The sequence below is a fragment of the Petaurus breviceps genome, unplaced genomic scaffold, assembly GCF_028583685.1.
Source record: "Petaurus breviceps papuanus isolate PSGF00001 unplaced genomic scaffold, PetGlider_PUasm1.0 37, whole genome shotgun sequence".
Taxonomy (NCBI): Eukaryota; Metazoa; Chordata; class Mammalia; order Diprotodontia; family Petauridae; genus Petaurus; species Petaurus breviceps.
In genome coordinates, this window is record NW_027186296.1 from 9,251,602 (window position 1) to 9,274,073 (window position 22,472).

At 36.7% G+C, this 22,472-nt stretch overlaps 1 protein-coding gene across 1 annotated transcript; it reads right to left on the minus strand.

Annotated features, from left to right (window-relative positions):
• Positions 1 to 6,756: 6,756 nt before the first annotated feature.
• LOC138168763 (olfactory receptor 10G2-like) lies at positions 6,757 to 7,704 on the minus strand. The gene has a single exon (XM_069097618.1). It carries the CDS (start codon positions 7,702 to 7,704, stop codon positions 6,757 to 6,759), a length of 948 nt encoding a protein of 315 aa, XP_068953719.1.
• Between the last annotated feature and the right edge of the window lie 14,768 nt (positions 7,705 to 22,472).

Sequence of the window (22,472 nt, forward strand, 5' to 3'; positions counted from 1 at the left end):
ACTTGTTCTATTAGACTAAGTTCACTGAGAGCAGGTACAATTTTTGTCTTTCTTGTGTCCCCAGAAGTTGGCATAGTGCCAGGCATATAGTAGGCACTTAGCAAATACTTGCTGACTTGAATTGATGTTATGCTAACCAATGATGACCTCTCTTTCTGGGTTATGGAGAATAAGAAGAAATCGGAATTGCACTTACAGCTAACTATAACTCTGGTAATTATATTTTTCTGAGGCCCAAATCAGGATATATGGTCAAAGGATATTCTCTTTATACAGTCTTATTAAAAGTGTATTTTTCTTCAACTTGAGATGGTCCTAGAGTATTTGGGAATATCAATTAATAAACAAGAAATTTAAAAATATTTATTTATTTTTAGTTTTTGACATTCACTTTTATAAGGTTTTGAGATGAAATTGTTTCTCCCTTCCTTCCTTCTCCTCTCCCCAAGACAGCATGCAATCTGATATAAGCTATACATGTGTTTCCATATTAGTCGTGTTGTGAAAGAAAAATCAGAACAAAAGGGAAAAACCATGAGAATGAGAAAATAAACAAACAAAAAGAAAATAGTGTTCTTCGATCTGCATTTAAACTCCATAGGTTTTTTTTTCTTTCTAGATATGGATAGCATTTTCCATCACGAGTCTTTTGGAATTGTCTTAGATCATTGTATTGCTGAGAAAAGCAAAGTCTATCCACGTTGGTCATCATACAAGGTTGCTGTTGCTATGTACAATGTTCTCCTGGTTCTGATCATTTTGATCAGCATCAGTTCATGTAAGTTTTTCCATGTTTTTTTGAAAAGCGCCTGCTCCTCATTTCTTATGGAACAATAGTATTCCATTACATTAATATACCACAGTTCAGCAAGAATTTGTTAAGCATTTACTATGTACCTGTGTTAGGCCCTGGTAAAACAAAAACAAAGAAGTCCCTTCCTTTAAGAAGCTTATGTTCTACAATGGGAGATGTTGTTTTGGTACCTATTTTTTCTGGGTACTATTTATTTTTTCTGTTCAGTACCATTGAATGGGGTAGGAAAGGAAAGTGAGAAGAGGGTAATGAAAGGGAGATGCCAGAACTGTACCTGGCAAACAGAGCATATGTCTAGTCCTATAGGATTTTGTGATGCCAGTGTCTATAATACAATATTGGTATTCTGTATATCACTTATGTTACCCTTATGTCAGAGGATCTTAATGTCACATGAAAGACTGGGATACCCTTTTTGGGGGCTGTGTTTTTCATATTTCTTACTAATTCCCCTTACCCAGAAAATATAGAAATTTCACCATATTATACATTTCATTGTTTTCACCAGCTTCACAGTTCATGGATCTCAAAGAAAAAAAAAACAGTTCAGAGAAAGCAAATAGTGCTCTTAATAGAGCTCATGAAAAATATCAATATCTTTCAGTGAATAATCCTTCCACAAGACTTATATAGACATGTAGAGGGCAGGGTAGTCAATAGATGTTTGACTACCTATAGTTTGATTACTACTATAAATTGCTTTAGCCAAAAGAGGAAAGAAAAGCCCAAATCCATCATCACTTATATCAGTGATTAGCCTTCCGGTGGTGAGTTATCTTAAACTTAGCTTGTCTGGTCTTCTGACAATAGACATAGAGCCCATTAATGGACCATACTCAAAGTTTTTTCAACTTGTTAGAACTTGCTGGAGCTTGTGCTTTACTGCTGCAACCTTTGAGAATCCTGAATCATTTCTGAGGCATCAAAATAGGACTACTAGAGGTTATATGTATCATTTAATTTATTTAACTTTTCTCCTTAGATTCCTTGCTTATTTAAAGGAAGAAAAATTAGACATTATCCCACCAGAAGCCTCAGGGTGGGATTCTATTTCCTTTAGGCCTTAGTGAAAGCAGGTGGTAGGAACAACGAGAAAAGATACTTTTTATTAATAAATAGCAATGAAAATTCAAATTTACTCTGTAGCTCTTTATGGTTCTTTGTTCACAACAGTCCTGTGAGGTAGGGAATAAAAGTATTACTATGTCCATTTTAAATATAAGAAAACTGAGGCTCAGAGAACTGAAGTGACATGTCCAAGGTCAAATTTTGTAAATGTTGAAGTTAGGATAGGAACCCAGAGATAATTTTGTCTCCTTACCCTCTTATGTTTATAACTTTAATCTTTTATTGGAATGGCAATTCTGTGACTTTCAAATAAAAGAGATGAGGGGCATCCTTATTTTACCCCTGTTTGTAATAAGAAAACTTTCTAGTATTTCTTCATTACAGATATAGTAGTCCCTTTAGAATGTTCCACCAGCTTGCACTCACATTTTAAGTGAGATTAGCTTGCTCTGCTGGGTCCAGGGGAGATAGGGTACTGTGTCCATTCCCTCTTTCTAAGATGATTCTCTGCTCTGGACCCATGCACAAATACAAACTGAATTCACTCCTGGGGGAACCTAGTCTCCAATGAGAGGATCATTCAGAGCCTAGGTTCCATTTTCCTATATGTTTCAGCTAGTTAAATCCCCATCCTGGTCTCCTGGGGACCAATTATTCAAAACTCAGGTTTTGGCTCATGTTTAGATCTTCCAAAAATGGCAGAATAGAAATGTACTCAATGTATAATATGCATTAGGTATCAGAAAGGTATTTATTTATTTCCTCCATACAAAAGAAATACTAATGGACACAAAAGACCCATAGCACACATTTACAGGATAATTTAAAACAGGATTCAGTAAAAATGTATAATTACAATATTATTATATTCTTATGGGAGGCTGGTACTTAAACCTCATCAGAATATAAAGCAATTTATATTCTTGCTTCTTCACTATTCAAACAATTCCATGTTGACCTCATTCATCTTTGATGAAGAAACTCCTATAGCAATGAGTCAGCTCTACCCTATGGATCTCTGGAACTTACAAAGTTGCCTCCAAGATGGATGTATCCATCTGGATAATAACATCTTTTTATCTGCTCAGAATAAGAAATATAAAATAGAAAAACAATGAGGAGTTTAGGTGTAAGCTTTTCTAGTTGACTCTATGATCTATGTTGGAGAAGTGGTGAAGTAAGGGGGAGAGTATAGTCTATTCATCCCTGGCCCCCCACTTTTCCCACATATCAAAAGAGAGTGTGAGTGAAGGCACAGAGGTAAAAAAATGCAATATGTCAGTAAACATTTATTAAGCACCTACTATATACAAGGTACTATGCTAAACACTGGGGATAAAAAAAGAGACAAAAGAAAATCCCTGTCTTTAAAGAGCTTACAATCTAATGGGGGAGACAACTAGCAAACAAATGTGTATAAGCATGCTATATATAGAATATATAGGAAATAATTAAAAGAAGGAGAACGCTAGAATTAGGAGAGGTTGGGAGAGGCTTCCTGTAGAAGATGCAGGACAATGCAGGGACACTGAATAGTCCAGTGTGACTTGAGAAAAGAGTATATTCTGATTATGTTTTTTGTATTGATATTTATCTACTTTTCAGTAGCCAGTTGGTCTTATCATTTGAGCCTTGAATTCTGTCAGGCTTTTGGTACTAATGACATATTAACTAAAATTAGACCTTTATACATATTGAACACACATGCAAGATATTACAGGTAGATCAGTCTCAATTATAAATAAGGTTTTCTATCCCATTGTCCCTATGAACTACTGAACTCTTTCATAAATTCAACATTTTGGCAAAGAGAAATTGAATAACTAAAGCATTATAATATATTATATTATCAAGCATTATAATGAAAATATACAGAATTTACAACACCACAAATAGTAGCACCTATTTTCCAGGGTTGTTGTGAGGATTAGATGAAATGACATCTATAAAGTGCTTTGCAAACATTAAAGCATTATATAAGTGCTTGTTACTATTATCATCTTAGCCTCCCCCCCCCAAATCCTACTTGTCCTTTTTTCTTTTAAATAGTATTTTTTTTCCAATTACGATATAAAGACAATTTTTAACATTGATTTTTTTTAACTTATACTGGTAATTCCCAACAAGAGGTAGAGAGCTTTGGGGAAGACCTCATGAAGGAAATGACTCTTGAATCAGACCTTTCCTTGAGAGAGTGATAGGCTTTCATTAGGTAGAGATAAGGGAGGTTGTGCTAGAGATGGAGAATATATAGTTGGCATAGAGAAAGGTTTGAGCAGTGGCAAATGGTTCAGTATGTCTCGAACTTATAGAACCCAGGAGGGAATAGTTACAGTACTTGGGAGGCTTCTCAGTATATTTTTTCTTACCCATCATCAATTCTGATCCTCACCCTCCACCAATAAAGAAAGTAATCTTGCTTCCTTCTTTCTCCTTACTCTCATGAAAGTTTATAAAGCACCTTACACCTATTCATAAGATCAGAGAATCTCAGATTTAGCCAGGTCCTTAGAGGTCATCTTGTCCAACCTATATTTCAACTGAACCCCCTGACAAGTGGCCCTCTAGCCTCTGCTTGAAGAATTCCAACGAAGAAAAAGCCACTGCTTCTTGAGGCAGCCTGTTCAATTTTGAGAACTCTAATTGTTAGGACATTTTTCCTTATATCAAGCCTAAATCTGTCTTTCTGTTAGCTTTACTCATTGCTTCATATTTTTCCTTCTGGGACCAGGAAAAGAAAGTCTAATTATTCCCTCCTTCCTCTCTCCCCCCCTCCCCCCATCTTCTTGGCCACATTCTAGCCCTTTAAATACTTGAAGCCCCTTTAAATTTTTCTTCTCCATGCAAAATATCCCCAGGTCCTCTAACTGATCCTTGCAAAACATGTCTTGAGTATCCAGGGACTGGAGTCTTATCCTTTACTCTAATACCCTAACTTTTTGAACTTTTTATTGAACTTGAAATCAAAACTTCTGACTTCATTCTAGCTTTAATATTTACTAGGTGTATGCTTATAGGTAAATTATTTATCTGAATACTGGCTTTTTCATCTTTAAAATGGATACAATAGTATTTGCATTAATTTTTTTTTCACAGAGGTGTAGTAGTAGTAAAAAAAAACCCTCATAAAATTGTATTTTAAAGTGTGCAAAATACTTTCCCCATGATAACCCTAAAAAGTTGGATTGTAAATCCTGCCCCCCAACTAATGAAAAAAAGTTTTAGTATGAAAAAAGACTTAGATAGACTTTAAGTTTGCTATGAGTTAACCATATGATGTCTCAGTTAAAAAAAAGCTAACATTTCCAAAAGACTCATGATGAAAAATGCCATCCATATCCAGAGAAAGAACTGATGAAGTCTGAATGCAGATTGAAGCATACTATTTTCACTTTATTTTTTTCATGTTTTTTTTTTCCCTCTTGGTCCATTTCGTCTTTTACAACATGACTAATATGAAAATATTTTACATGGTTGCACATTTGCCTATGCCAAATTGCTTACTGTCTTAGGGAAAAAAGGAGGGGGAAATTCGGAACTCAAAATTTTATAAAAATGAATGTTAAAAATTATCTTTCCATGTAATTGGAAAAAATAAAATACTATTAAAAAGAAAAAAGGACAAGTAGGATTTGAAAAAAAAGGTTAAGATGATAATAGTAGCTAGCATTTATATAATAATTTTATGTTTGCAAAACACTTTATAGGGGCGGCTAGGTAGCACAGTGAATAAGAGAGCTGGCCCTAGAGTCAGGAGTACCTGAATTCAAATCTGACTTCAGTCACTTGACACACTTACTAGCTGTGTGACCTTGGGCAAGTCACTTAACCCCAATTGCCATGCCTTCCCCCCTCCAAAAAGCAAAAGCAAAACAAAAAAAACCCCACTTTATAGATGTTATCTCATTTGATCCTCACAACCACTCTGGGAGATAGGTGTTATTATTAACACTGCACCCTCAACACCCCCCCCCCCCCCACCATAAATGAGAAAACTGAAGCAAAGTGAAGTTCCTTCAGGAGGATGGAATTCCTTCAGGAGTTCCTGAATTCAAGTCTAATACACTATCCAGGGTGCTACCTGACTCTCTAAGATGATCTTAAGTTACCTTAGTAGAAATAGTGCCCAGAACCAGTTTTTGATACTGAGTCTCCTGGTATTTTAATAGGGATATTAAAAAGCTGCAGTATAACCAGAGAAGGGCAAACAGGATGAAGAAGTGCCTAGAAACTATGCCACGCAAGGATCAATAATGCATGCAAGGAATTCAGTATGTTTTGAGTAAAGAACAGAGGGCTTTGGTGTGGGTAGGAGTAGGCATGATACCTGTCTTCAGGCATTTAAAAGGCTATCATGGGAATAAGGAATTAGCAATGTTCTGCTTGATCCCCTAAGGCAGAATTTAGGTGAATACTTGCAAACTGTAGAGAAATATTCAATGAAAGGAAAAATGTCTTGACAATTAGACCTTTTCCAAAATTGAATGTGCTTTGTGGTGAAGTGAGGACATATCTATTACTCAAAATAATTAAGCTAAGGCTGGATGACCACTTGTCACAGATCTTTCAGATTAGGGTTGGAATCTATCAGGAAGTCAACTGGTCAATGACTCAACAGGCATTTATTAAGGGCATACTTTGTGCCAGGTATTTGGGATATAAAAGAAAGAGAAATGCACAGTCTATGCCCTCAAAGAGTTTATATTTTAATAGAAGAGATAACATTCCAATAGCTATGTACATACAAGATCATTACAGTGCAAATGGGAACTCTAAAGATTGAGATTCTATGAGAAAACAACTAACCCATGCTTCAAAAAGTTCTCATAAATAGAAAAGCTAGAGAGTTGTACGGATAGGGATAGTTATCTATTTTATTTAGCGGCCCCTCCACCTCCTGCTAGTTTTCTCAGGGCTGACTTCACTTCTTTATTCCTCAGTGTGTAAATTAGGGGGTTCAACAATGGGGTGACAACTGTGTAAAACACAGCCACTGCTCCATCTAGGGGGCTTTTGGAGCCAGGTCGGAGGTAGATGAAAATACAGGGGACATAATATACAGTAACCACAGTCAGGTGTGAGCCACAGGTGGAGAAGGCCTTGCGCCTCCCATCTGCTGTACGAATCTGTAGGATGGCATAGACAATGTTCGCATAGGACAGCAGGATCAGCAGGAAGCAGCTGGCAGCCACCACTCCAATGTCTACAAATGTCACCAGCTCATTGATAGTAGTGTCAGCACAAGCCAACCTCAGTACTGCAGGGATATCACAGAAAAAATAATCTACCTGATTGGGTCCACAGTAAGGTAACCGGAAAGTCAGTGTAGCTTGGATAGAACCATGGATAGAGCCAGCTACCCATGCTCCAGCCACAAGCATTGTGCACAAACGTCCATTCATTAGCACAGGGTAGTGCAGAGGTCGGCATATTGCTAGGTATCTGTCATATGCCATCAAGGTATAGAGGAAGCACTGAGTACTTCCCAAGAAGTGAAAAGAATAGAGCTGGGCCACACATTCTCCAAATTGAATAGCCTTGCTGGCAGGAGTGAAACTCAGGATAATCCGTGGAACAATGACTGTGGAGAGCCACATATCTAGGAAGGAGAGAACACCCAGAAGTATATACATGGGGCGAACATGGAGCTGTGGGTCAGCCCAGACTGTGAGTAGGATGAGCATGTTCCCCAGTTGTGTCAAAATATAAATGACTAAGAAGACCAGGAAGAGAAAGATCCTCAGATTTGGTGGGTGAGATAATCCCAAGAGAATGAAGTCAATTACTTTGGTCTCCATTGAGTTATTTTTGACCTTTTCCATGTTCTGTATTCTTCTGAGGAGGAATAGTGTGAGAATTCAAAGGTAATACAGCACAATAAAGTGAGGACATCATCTTGGGGGAGGACAAATGATAAAGAGGAGAAGTTGTTTCAAGAGGCATGTGATAGAGAGACCCATGTTCTCTTCTAAATCAGTGGGACAAAATAATAGGATATTTGAATTGGAAAGTACCAGAGACTATCTAGTTCATTTTTTTCTTTTGCAATTGAGGAAACAGATTCAGGGAGTTTAAATGGCTTTATCCTCCTCCTCCTCCTTATCATCATAGACTTAAGGTTGGAAGGGACTACAGAGACCTTTCACCTAGTTCAATCTCCTTATTCAAAAGATGAGGAAATTGAAGTCTAAAGAGGTTTATGTGTCACTATGAAGTGACTGAGCCAGGGCAAGAACCCAGGTTTTCTGATTCCTAGTTTATTGATTTTTACTTCCTAGTTCTGATTTATTGTCCTCCCCCACTACATTACACTGAACCGTTATTTTAGTCATCGTACAACAAGAACAATTTTACAAGGTTTACCCTCCAGAGGATGGTTAGTTCTAGTAGGTATAAGTGGACTAAAAATCCTAAGCATTGTAAGCTATGTAACAGGAGAGGAGGGATGGAGATCATGAAATAAGAATACGCCTGAAAGGTAGAGTAAAAAACATTCAGAGGTAAAAGGAAACCAGTAGAGGCAGTTGGGTTGATGTCTAACAGGGGATGAATGCTTCCATCCTGACCCCAGTTATAATCTTATGACTGCCATCTATCTTTTCTATCTTGTGAACATTAAGTCAGAGCTGAACAAAGGACGTTGTATGAATAAGTACAATAAAGGGCTAACCTTATCCTAAATCACAACTTGGAAAGTCAAGTTTTACAAAAAAATCGAAGAAATGTTTTAAATTATTTTATTACAAGAATTTAGCTTCATTTAATATAGCTTGAACTAAAAAATCATTGACTTGGGCAGGATTTTGCTTATAACGATTTTTGCTATAGCACTTAACCTTTTGTATATTTTGTGTAAAAATAGTCCACTTTTTCTAAGAGCACATTTTTTAAACATTTAAACATGGAGATTCCCAGGTTCAATTCTGGATGAATCAAGATTTTGATTTTATCAACTTAAATTTCAACCTACCTAACCAGTTTCATAGTTAAGTCTTATAAGGTCAAGAATTTTATGAGAAAGTCCTACTAAAGTGATGTCTGGTTTATCCCAGTAAATCTTCACATACTTTTCTTATTTATGGCAGGGCACATCTACATTTGTTTTGTCAGAAGTCATGCTAGAAGAAGGTTTCTTTTTACTACTCTGGCCTATACATGCTTCTCTAGGTGGGACACAGGTGGGGCTATAGTAGAGAACAGAGGGCAAGTACTTTGGCAGAAGAAGTACTTTGGGTCAGAAGGAGTTATTTGGAGGTTGGGGTAGCATGTGTGTGTGGAACTGAGTGTCTTTGAAGAAGGACTATTGAGGCTAGAACATGAGAGGTCAGAAGGATTTGGGGTAGTAAAGTACTCATGGGATAGGATCATAATTGCAGGAGATGTGGTAGATTTAAAGAGAAAGAGTTTAAAGAGAATGCTTAGGTACAGCTCAAAAGAAACCAAGAAAATTTTACTCCTACTCTTATTTTGGCTGTTGAACTTCCAGTCCTTTTGAGGTGAGAAAGGAAAACTCAAAGTAGGTTATAAGCTTAAAAATAATTTTAAACAGGGCTACTTAGTATAATTGTAGGGATGGGAATAGGGACTAGACCTGTGATTTCACTGGTATAAGGAACTCCCAGGTGAAGAAAATTCTTCTACCAGTGCAGGTTGATAGCTTATTTGCAAATTATAGCTTTAGAGAGTTACCTAGAGCACCTGTATAAAAGGCAAGATTTGAACTTAGATCTTTTTGTTTTCAGGGCCCTCTCTCTATGATACTATAGTATGTAATTATATGTCAGTTTATACAGAATTTTCCCTAACTTGGAATTATATTAGGTTTTGCTCAGATCATTATGTGAATGGGTTAGAATTAAACATATAGTCAAAACTGGGAAAAATGGAAAACCCAGAAATATTACTAAAGACTACCATCATTTAAATTAAAAGCAAAGTATTTGTTCCAGATGCCATTGGAAGTGACTTCATAGGGATCAGAATTTGCAAAATGAAAGTGATGCTAAAAGGGCAAGGAAAGTCAGGGTAAGGATTGCTTGACAAGGTTGAGCAGAACTATGTAAAATGGTGTTTACACTAGTCATAAGACGCCAGTCCAGAGTTAGCTCAATCCTGCATTGTGTGGTCAATGCTTGCCTGGTTTTGTTTGTGAGGGGAATATGCTCTCACCTGCAATTCTGACATGAATGGGGGAACTCAGGTCTGCTCTAGTTTCTGTGCCATCAGGAAGTAGTTCTGGATTCTTGGTTGGTATGTCAGATTTGGGTCAGATGAACTAGGTTACTTTAGAACCCTTGGTTAGGACTGATGGTATAACCTTATCAGAGAGTGTTTTAAGGTCAGAGAGAGAGTGGTTCAAGGTGAATTATCTTTTACATCCATCTGTTTCCAGTGTCAGTCTTAAGGTTCATAAGAAGGTAGAGAAAGAGAGACAGTGATCGATGTGGGTAGGATGCATATTTGTTCCAACAAAAATGGGGTCCTATCCCTCCCATACAAATGATGTGGATAGGGGGTAGGTTATGGAATGACATTTGGTAAGGGTTGTGCTTCCAACCTATCAATGAAATCACAGAGTTATGGAAGGAGTCCTGGACTTTTAAACAGATCTGACTTCATCTAAAACTGCCACTTACCAGCTTAATGATCTCGTACAAGTCATTTAAACCAATGGAGCCTCAGTTTCTTTATCTGTAGGAGAGGGACAATACAGCATTGTTGTGAAGGTCAATCGCCAGACAGATTTCAGGATTTTTTGAATACAGTGCTCATCACTAAAGAAAGGATCTTAGTGGCCCTTAGAATTTTTGTGTTTATTTAATTTTTAGTGTACTTTCTTCATTAAATAAAAATGACAAACAAGTAATCTTACCTATTGGTTGGTATGTCTCCCTTCCCCACTTCTTCCACCCAAAGTCACTGTAAGTACTTTTCTTTCTTAAACTTTTTTTTATTCTTTTCATCAGTATAAAGCAAAAAAACATTTAAATCTTGGAGATATTTTTTTTGAGTTAAAAGCAAGAATGACAAATTCAGCAGAGACAGAGGAATACAGATAGACTAAGTGGACAATTCGACACATCATTAAAAAAGCCATTATGTCTGTAACTTAACTCTGATCTCTTTTTATGAATGTAACTGATTCTAGGAACACTTTTTCATCCCCTCAGACTCACACAGAAATTGTAGCAGAATTCTCAGAGAGGCTGACCTGATTTCCAGACAAATGGCCCAACAATAGACAAGAACTGTTCTTCACAGAATCATTCTGACTAGTGGTGGCAAAATCCAGTTCTAGGCTTTTTAGAGGTAATTAGTGGAGCAGTGGGTAGAGCACTGGCCCTGGAGTCAGGAGGACCTGAGTTCAAATCTGGTCTCAGACACTTAACACAAAACTAGCTGGGTGACCTTGGGCAAGTCACTTAACCCCAATTGCCCTAACTTACCCCCTACAAAAAGCGAAAAAAAAAAAAAGGTAATTAGTTGATGGACTGAGTTCCTGAAAACGTCCTAAGATGATTATAAACCTATTAGAACATGGTTTTTGAGCCAGTTGGAGGAAAGTACCTCCAGATCTTGGATGGGGTAGCTGAGCTTCTCTTGCTCATGTCAAGCTCTCTAAATAGAGATCCTTCTATACTTATTGAATCATAGTTTACATAGATTTACAAAGCTTTCCCTTGACATTATTAGCTAGTTTCCTTTGAACTTATTTTTCTAATACTGTCAAGGGACTTGCTGTAGATGTCTAGGGGGATTCTTAGTTGATCTTGAAATCTTTCTCCCTTGAGATTTATATTCCCTAAGCTCTTATTACATTGTTGGGAAGAGAGGAGGAAACCTTTCTAGTAGAACTCTTGAGAAGGTGGGCTCCAAGGAATAACTCAGGTAGAAAAATGACTTACTTGGGGTGACATCTAATTTCTATGAATTCTATTCTTAGAACACTTAGAGTAAGACAGAAGAAGTGAAAAGTTGCATTCCCTTCAAAGTCTCTGATACTTATCTCACAACAAAAATTTGATCTCCTTGCCAATAGAAGAGGCATAGAAGCCAAGGACAGCATCTATTTAGAAAATGTACTCATTTGCAAAATGCCACAGAGGATTATGGCAGATGATTATGACCATTATTGCCTTCATCTGGATAGGGAGTACACTTGTGATTTCACTAGTAAAGGCAACTAAAAACCTTATGAGCAAACTCCACCTATGAATACAGGTCAAGACCTTTTCTACATTTCATTTTGGAGAGGTGCCTAGAGCACTAAAAAGTTAAGTGATTTGACCAGTCACATAGCCCATGTGAGTCACAAGATGATTTAAACTTGATCCTGGATCTATGGCCAACTTTCAACCATATCATACTGTTTCTCTTCTCACTGTCATAAAATAGTAAAAAGTAGCAGAAGCAAAAGCAAATCTTTGGAAAGTTTGACAGGATACCCAGCTTAGCAGCATCATGTCCTAAAAGTATTCAGAGATGATATTGACAGGAAGACAGCAAATAGATGGAAAATGGAACAGATCATTTATATAATCAATATTTATTGTCAATGAAAATGAAACCATTATATTTGTATATTCATACCACAATCTCCATGTATATCCTGCAAAGTAGAAATGTATCATGATAAGATAAAATTGGTACAAGGAGTCGGGCCAGACCATGCACACACAAAATAAAACTTTGCTGGGAGTAACACAATCTTGAGAACATTGAGGGAACATTTTTCATAGAAGAGAAGTTATTTAAAAAAAATTATAGATGACATAATTATTAGCAATGAGCAATTGAAAAGACATCAATAACTACTTTTAAATTTCATTTAGTTACTTAATTTAATTAATTAAATTTAATTTCACATCCTTATAAAATCTTTGTGATAATGTTTAATGTACGTATTAAGATACCCTTCATAAAAATATGAAAAGGGAATAGACTTTCACAAATTGTTCTGTGAAGCATATCACATCTTTACTGTCACATAATTGGCTGAAAGACGCAGAAATTTCAGGATTCTGTAGTGTTTACTATGTGTTGGATATAAAAAAAGTTTTTGGACTTGGCAAAGCTAATGCAGCCTTCAAAGCTCTCCTTTGATGAGGTATTTCTCATATATATGTTAAAGGCATATATAATTTCTTGGTCATTAGCCTGAACCTCTTTAGCAATAAGAACAAGGCTCTAAGCAACCAATCCTACCTCTCACCCAGGTATTATGCCAGGTACTCAATGCCAGGAGATACTCAGAAGAAACACTAAACTGGTTCTCAGAGAGTGGTTACATATGTCTCCTGGTCTTTTTGTGCAAGTCAGTGCTTATTATTTTAACTTAGGACAAGGATTCTTAACCTGGGGTCCACTGAGCCCTAAAGGCTCTGTGAAGGGGTATGCTGCAGCCAGCTCAATCAATTGTTAAATTTTCATTGTGAGCATTTACACCTTGGAAATCAGCAAATGCCATAGATCAGGATTTGATTTGTTCTTTTGTTGATTGTTTAGAATTAAGGCAGTGATGGAGAAAATGCTAATAATTCAGATTAAGCTTAAAAGGGTGGGTCATGCTTTTTTATTTTTTAGAGAGCTGTTTATTAAACATTTACTAATATACCATTGGGTTTGTTGATTGCTTTCAGGTTGATGAACTTGGATGGGAAAAAATTTCATCTTTATTTTTATCAATTGATTTAATTTATAATCCAATACATTTTATTTTATGCACTTAAAAATATTATTTTGAGAAGGTATCCATGGACATCAGACTGCCAAAGAGGTCCATGACATAAAAAGGTTGAAAATTCTTGGGTCTAGGGGTTAACTCTTGACTTAAGTCTCTTCTCACTGGAAAATCTCTGCCTTTCTTTCTACTTATATTTCAGGGGATCCAAATCAAATGAACTCAGTGGAATGGAGTCAATCCCACAAACATGGCTTGACTGTATATAGTTTCTTTACTCATGAACAAAGAAGTAAAAGAAAAGGAATAAAAATCAGTATACATTAAAACAAATACATGAGCTATGTGCTCCTGTTTCCTCTCAGATTTAGGTATCCTTATGAGTCTTTAGGTATAGCCTATACTACTACTACTACTACTACTACTACTACTACTACTACTACTACTACTGCTACTGCTACTGCTACTACTGCTACTGCTGCTGCTACTACTACTACTACTATAATAAATAATTAGCATTTATATAGCATCTTAAGATTTGCAAAGTGCTTTATAAATATATCTCATCCTTACAACAATTCTGGGGGGTAGGTGCTATTGTTCTTTGATTTTACAAAAGAGGAAATTGAGACAGAGGTTAAATGACTTGCCTGTGGTCACACAGATAGTATCTTAGACTGGATTTGAATTCAGGTCTTCCTGACTCTAGCTCCCTTGCTTTATATCCTGCACACACCCAGCAACTTCTAGCTAGTTCTTAATGACTGAATCTAAAAGTAGGAATCCTCAGGTACAGTTAAGGTGACTAGTTTTAACCTATCTTCCTGTTAGGAAAGACATAGAAGAGAGTGAAGAGGGTCCAGAAGAGGTGACTAAATTGTAGGATCAGCTGGGTAATTTTAGCCTAGAGGGTCAAGTCAAGTTGGGAAGCATTTAAGAAAGATGGTCCTTGCCTTCAAGGAGTAAGCATATGTATATGTATATGTATATATACATATATATACATATATAGGATATATGTATATCCTAAGGAGGGAAGACAACACATAATAGAAAGCTGAAAAGTATCAGAAGGTGGGAGAAGGTGTCCATGTCGGGGCCTGGTGAAGAAGCCTACAAAGACAAGAGCAGTGTGGGGAGAGAAATGAAGGAATGATGTAACTGGCTTAGATGCTTTCTCAAAATTGAGGTTGCTGGAGGAACTTACCAATTGGAGAAGAGGGATTCAAGGTAAGAGGGTGGTTGAAGAGTGGTGTAGAAGTATGGAGAACCAGTAACAGAAATGGTAGAGAAGACTTAAAACTGAGGGACATGAGAACAGTTTTCAAGTATTTGAAAGTTTGACTCATAGAAGAGAAGTTAAACTTTTTCTTTTTGATCCCAGAAGAAAGAACTTGGGGTAGTAGGTGAAAGTTACAGAAAGACAGACTGCTGTGTGATATATGGAAAAACTTCCTAGCCATTTGAGCTGTTCAGAAGTGGAATGGGTTTCTCCTAACTGGGCATCTTCAAGTGAAGACTGAATGATAATTTATTTGATATGTTACTGAGATTATTTTCGTTCAGGTATGGATTGGAATATATGGACCTAATTTCTCTTCTAAACCTTATATCCATATATATATATATGTATATATATGTGTATTTGTGTGTGTGTCTGTGTATGTGGGTTTAGAAAGCCTCTCCAAAATATCTCCCTTTCTTACATAAACAACTCATTTTCATATTTTAAGGTCGGGTCCCCTAGAATCCAGCGACTAACCCCAGGTTCAGGGTACTCTGTAGATCCACAATTCTAAAGCTATATCTCTTGAGTTCCCACCAGTGAGCTTACATTTAGTAGTCAGCCAGTAGACAAAATTAACTCAAAGTGAAGACATTTACTAAGATGCCATAGTAAGAGTAGTAGCTACAAAGCAATTTCCCTCAAGAGCCTCAAGTGAACTTTCCCACAACTACATAATTATCACTGGGAAGAACAGGCACAAAATTGGAGTAAACTGATTGTCAGGAATACTTGTAGGGAATTCAGGTAGTGGCAAAGGTAAATCATACTTCTGGTATTGTCTTTTCTCTTCTTATGGTGTGCACATGTTGTCTTCCCCTGGAGAAATAGTCTTTTCTGGGAAGTTTGCTTAGATAGTCTGCTCTTCTCCATAGCTCAACTCCAAACTACTAGGTGAATTCTCTTTTGAATTCATAGTTGACTTTTCTCTACTGCCAAAAGTCCCACTCTTTGTAGTCCTATTGACTGATTGTCTCTCCCTAGTGGATGTAGTATTTCCTATTTGTGAGTAGCTCAACTGTAAGAATCCATAGGTAATTGGGTTGGGGTGGGGTAAGGAGAGAGAAATCTTCTCCTATTTTTCTTGGTAGAAATACAAGAGGAAAGGCAAAGAGATCTCTTAAGAGTTACAGTCTTCCTAATTGTCTCTCCTTTAGACTACCAGTGGTCATACTCCATAGAGCTCTCTTTCCATATTGCAAACTCTTAGATGGAGTGATTACCTCCCTGATGACCTCTCCTTAAGTTTCCTGTCATTTTTCATCTCAGCAACCATTCCTTCTTGTTAGTTAGAATCAGTTCCAGTATAGTATTTTCCCTTGTTTTTCCTTTACCTTTTTGAAGGATGAAATTACCACTCTAGTAGATGTGAGGTAGCATAGCACAATGGACAAAGAGAGCTGGCCTTGGAATCAAGAAGACCTGGCTTTATATACTTCTTCCACCAAAATATTATGTGTGACAGTGCGTAAGTCACTTAACTTCTCAGTGCCTCAGACAATTCTCTAAGACTTTAAGCTGTATAGAAAGTGCTTTTCTGTATTAGTAGAAGAGTTCTTCGCTAGGAATTCTCTGTACTGATGAAATCATAGGTCTTGTAAAAACAATATAGGCATGTGGATTGATTAAATTTTTTAGCATGATTCTGTTTTCTTCCAAAATAATTTTAATTATAAATGATAGCAACCAATACATGTTTCCAAATATATGAACAAATGAAAATTTTCATGAAATTATAAATTTCTCTCATTTAAAGGTTAATAAAATATAAAAATAACTTAAATAAACATATCAAAGTCTTTGTTCATGGCAAAGGCTATTAATATTTGTTGAATCGAGTTTTTTCTCTATATTTTCCAAATTTTCCATAATTTTCTGTATACTTTTCAGATTTCATTAATGCTATATTATTATTTACATAATTATAATAAATTTATATATTGTAATTTTGTTCACACTTTCTTTTCTCTGAATTACTTCGGAGAAATTATATTTTTATTTTTTTATATTTGCAAATCTTTTTTTAAGCAATCGGGGTTAAGTAACTTGCTCAAGGTTACATGGCCAGTTATTTCTGGGTGTGGTGCTGAGTATCTGAGCCCAGATTTGATCCCCATGTCATCCCGACACTGGAGCCGGTGCCCCCACTCGCTGAGCCACCTGGCTGCCCCTGCAAATCTTTTAATGCTATAGTAATCTAGCAACATAATAATGTTCATATACTGTAGTTTGTTCAATCATTCCTTGATTGTTGGAGTTTTCTTTTAAAAATAAAGTCACTTGTGAGTAAGTGCACCGGCCCCAGAGTCGGGATGACCTGGGATCGAATCCGGGCTCAGACAGTTAGCACCCACCCAGAAACAACTGGCCTTATAACCTTGAGCAAGTTACTTAACCCCAATTTCTTAGGGGCGGCCAGGTGGCGCAGTGAGTAAGAGTACTGGACCCAGAGTTGAGATGATCTGGGATCGAATCTGGGCTCAGATACTTAGCACCATACCCAGAAATAACTGGCTGTGTAACCTTGAGCAAGTTACTTAACCCTAATTACTTAAAAAAAATAAAGTCACTAAAATTATTATTATTATTTTTATAAGTAGATCTTTTTTCCTTAGGAATGAATGCATGGAAAAAAACATTTATTAAACACCTACTGAATTCTAGGCTCTGTGCTAAGCACTATGGATACAAGCACAAACAGCAAGATGATACCTGTTTTCAAGGAGTTTACATTCTAAAATGGGAAGACTGTGCACATACTGGAGTAATGGCCAGAGAGGAATATTTTGATCAGGGAAGTCACAGGGATGATGAATGCAGTCAAAGAGCAACTGATGAACAAAGTAAAAACCTTTTCAGGAATGGTAGTGTTTATTTGATTATTATTTTTGGAGCTAGAAGTGGAAAGAGGATTGTGCGTGGGTGAACAATGGAAGAAGACCATCCTAGGTCTGGTTAGGAATGGTGATCTCACTCATTAGAAGCTCACAGGCCTATGGTACAATCTGGAGTGAGAGGTTAGAGGTAGGGACTAGAGTGTAAGAGTATAACATAAAGTAATGACAATAAAAAAAAGATGGCAATTCACTATCAGCAATTTAAAATCTTATTAGCCTTTCCCAAAACTACATAAACTTTTAGTTTTATAATTTTAAATTATTTTCATCAGTTTATGGATATTAAGGAGATATTTTAGAGCTGTTTTTTTTTTGTACTTTTCTCTTTTTAAACCTACCTGTTTATATATATCATTTTACCATTTATATATTGGGCGATGGATCTAACTCATCAATCAGCTCCTTAAATATTTCAAATTAAACTTTTATCTCATGTGTTTATTGCAAGGTTTTTTTCTTAGTGTCTTTTCATTCTGGATATACTACTGCTTTATTTTTTTTTTGTACGAAAGCTCTTATTTTGTGCTCTATTTTTATTTCCTTGTGAATGGATTTCAAACCATGTTATATATTCATGACTGGATTGGTGGAGAGAATATTGAGAGTGACTTGATCTTAAAGGGTGTGGAGTTCATGTGAGAGCTTTGGAGGGAGGAGACATTCTTCTTTTAGAAAAGACATTCATAAAAAAAAGACATTCATAATTTCAGACTCTTTTTGGGACCAACTCCAAACCTGAGAAAGAGACTAGCATGTAGGGGAAGCCAAATCCTCAACATGCCCTTGATTTCTGACTTGCTTATCTAGAGAATTTAGGAAATTTCTCCTTGGGTGAAATTGGGGCCTCTCTTTTAATTGAGCTGAGATTTTATCCCAATCTCATCTAAAGAGCTCATTCACTCATATATTTCCTGGTGTATTATAATCTGTAGAACTTCTTTGATTTCTGTTTGCTGTTCACTTGGATAAATGGTCTTGCTCACTATTGATTATTGGTCTTTTGTGAAAACTGTTTGGTGGGAAGGGACCAAACTGGTGGCTATAAGATTGGGATAATTTTATCTTTAAGTTATAACAGCCAGGAAAGTGACTTCATTTTCAAACTTTGTGCCCACAAACAGCAATATTTAGTGGGGATAGAGATAGATATGATTCTAATCTAGTACTTCTTTTTCAGAGGCTGAAGAATCCCAAGTGCCCAGCTTCATGGTGCTCTACAACTTGCTTCATAATAATAATAATAATGAGTATTTATATAGCACTGTGTTCCAGGAACTGTGCTAAGTTCTAATATTACCTCATTTGATCCTCACAACAACTTTGGGAGGTAGGTGCTATTATTTTCCATTCAGTTGAACAAACTGATCAAGCAGAGGTTAAGTGACTTACCTGTGGACATATAGCTGGTTAGTGTCTGAGGAAAAATTTGAACTCAGGTCTTCTGGACTCTACACTGAGCTTGCTATCTAGTGTGCATCTAACTGACTCTAGATAACTGGGACTTGCTTGCCCCAAGTCATTTTACTGGTTGTCCTCTTTATTCAGAGATTGTCCAGACCTCAATGCCTCTCTCTGGTAAACTAGAGTTAGACAAATTTGTGGGCATATATATTTTACATGAGACCTACATATCTTACATGTTGAATAACTAAGAATATTCTCTCAGCAATTATGATATATAATATTCCATTATCTTTTAGTTTTTTAAGATTAAAAAATGTGTTGAGATCAATGCTCTATTTGAAACTTATTTTAGTGTATGGTGTGAGATGTGACTCTAATTGCATTTTTGCCATACCACTTCATAATTTTCTAAACAGTTTTTATTAAGTAATACAATGACTTGACCTCTGACAATTCATTCTATATGAAGCACTATTTTAAAAGCACTCAGGGATCAATTTTCAAAATATGTCTTAAAAAAGAAAAATTATAAAAATATCAGAAAGATTTGTTCAGTCTTTCAAACATGTCCAGTTCTTTGCGACTTTGTGATAAAATATCTTCTGTTTCCAATTCTTTGCTACCACAAATGGGCCCCTCTACTCTTTCTTTGATTTCTTTTTATGTATGTGGTATAGACCTAGTAATGGTATCACTGGGTCAGAGTATATAAAGTTTAATAGCTTTTTGGACATAGTTCCAAATTGATTTCCAGATTTGCAGCTCCACCAACAGTATATAAATGTATCTATTTTCCCACCTCTCCTCCAGGATTTGTCATTTCCCCTTTTTTGTCATCCTTGCCAATTTTATGGTGTAAGGTGGTACCTCAGAATTGCTTCCATTTGCATTTCTCTAATTGTTGGTTATTTAGAGCATTTTTGTAGCTTTTTTCAAAGCTATTGATGATTTTGATTTCTTCCTCTGGAAACTTCCTATTCATATCCTCTGATCATTTGTCAGTTGGGGAATGGCTCTGTTCTTCTTCTTGTTATTCATCTTTTCGTTTCAAAGTGGACCAATGACATCAAGAGGGTGATCTCTTGACTTCCAAATGACTTGGATTTATGTGAGGCAGAGCTGTGTGAAGTCATCATCCTCAGTCTCTCTTCCAGAGTGATCTGAAGTCCAGTGGCAAGACATAGGTCAGGATGAGTAGCTATGAACCCTGATACAGTGGGACAATGTGATCTTTTTAAGCTGAGGTCTTTCCCAGATCTCATCTTGTCTGAGGCAGAGGTTCCCCAAATTATTTTACCTACTACCCCCTTTCCAAAAAAAAAATTACTCAGTGCCCCCCTGGAAATCTACTTTCTTTAACTCTTTAGTACTTTTTTTAAAATTTGAATAATTTAAAAAATATAAAATATTAAAAAAGATGCATCTTAAATTTAATAATTTATTGTAAATTTGTGATTTTTCTCCTGCATTTAAATTTTCATGATTCAATATTGTGTCATGTAACTGTTGAGATTTGGAGTTTAAGGGTTCTTGAGATCTCAAAATACCAACACACTGGGTCCTACTGAATGAATTTGACTCAAACCTTCTCTCAGCCAAAGTAAAACAAAATTTATTAATGATTTGTCATAATGGGTAGATTCTTGAGGAGCCTAAGTATTTGTGACACTTTTATTGACAAGTGAGCCAGAACAATCTGACACAGACTGAGTCTCCACTAGATTGAATCTCAGCACCTTCATGGAAGCAAGATGGATCTTATATACAGATCTTATATACTGTGGGAGGGATCTAGGGTGGTTTAGAGGAGGGGTTTGGGGAGGGTCTTGAGGAGGAGTCTAAGGAGGATTTTGCTGGGACTGAGGACAGACTTCAGGAATGGGATTAAGGGTGATAAATAACTGAAGGCTACCTGGCAGGCAATGGAGGGCTAGGCTAGTTTAAGAATAACAGATTTGGGGGTAGCCAGGTGGCACAGTGATTAAGAGCACTGGCCCCAGAGTCGGGATGACCTGGGATCAAATCCGGGCTTAGATACTTAGCACCACACCCAGAAATATCTGGCCGTGTAACCTTGAGCAAGTTACTTAACCCCAATTGCTTTAAAAAAAAAAAGAATAACAGATTCGAGTATAGATATTTTGATAGGATTAAAGGTGGGAAGTAGCTGGACAGTGGAGGGCTAGTCTAGGTTAAGAGTAAGGGAGATCTGAGTCTAGTGAAAATGAAAGGCTTATGGTCTCAGGCAAATGCCTCATCAAGATTCAAGGAGAGTTCAAGGGGGTTCCTAGAGCCTCTACCCCATCATAACCATATAGTATTATATTGTAAACAAGTGATTACATGCACATATTCCTGCCCATGCATACTGTACTTCCTGACAATGAGCAACACGCTCACCTGCCAGTGCTTGCTTGTTAAGACCTGTCAGTAGACTTTATCATTGATGGGTTATAACTTGCATTTTGTGTGTTTATTTGGAAAGTAATGTAATCACTATGACTTTAACTCTGTTATACAACAGATGAAATATGTATGAATGGTTTTTCAAAATTCTCTTCTCTTCTTTCCTTGTGCTTCCACAACCCCCATATTTTTATTCAATGCCCCACACTTACACCTAAAACAACTACTGGGGGGAGGTTCCAGTGGCCCTGCCCCCCTCCCCCCCTCCCCAGGGAGTGGTATTGCCCCCTTTGAGAATCTGGTCTCAGGCAACACCCTTTCAGTGATTAAAGACTAGGTAAGAGTTGAAACAAAAGATGGCCTAGTTTGCCTTCTCTAAAGAATCAGTCTGGGAGGGGAAGACTCTCAGGGTTTCTGGCAGATCAGAAGCAATTGCTATTTACACTCAATCTGAGCCACAGAAAACCCAAACAATGAGTGAGTGAGGCTTGGACTGGAACCTATTATTGTTCAATCAGTGAGAGCCAGAGTGATTTGGGTTTAAAGGCAGGGTCAAGCAGCTTCATTTGAATCCCAATGGGCTTTATCAAAGACTGGCTTTTCCAGAGCTCTATTTCAAGAAGTCATAAATGGACACTACAAGAGAAAAAAGAATTAATAGTCCCATTAAAAAAAAACACAACAGAATAAATAAGGAAGAAAAAAAATCTAGCCCCCAAACCCCAAGATATCTTGTAAAGTATAAGTGATCAAAATCTCTGTTCTTGTAAATTTGACTCAGTTTTCTGTCCTAGAAATGACACCTTTATCAGAGTAACTTGCTGCAAAGATTTTCTTCAGTTTCCTGATTTTCTTCTAATTTTATGCATGTTGGTTTTATTTGTGTGAACCCTTTTAAATTTCATGTAATCAAAAATA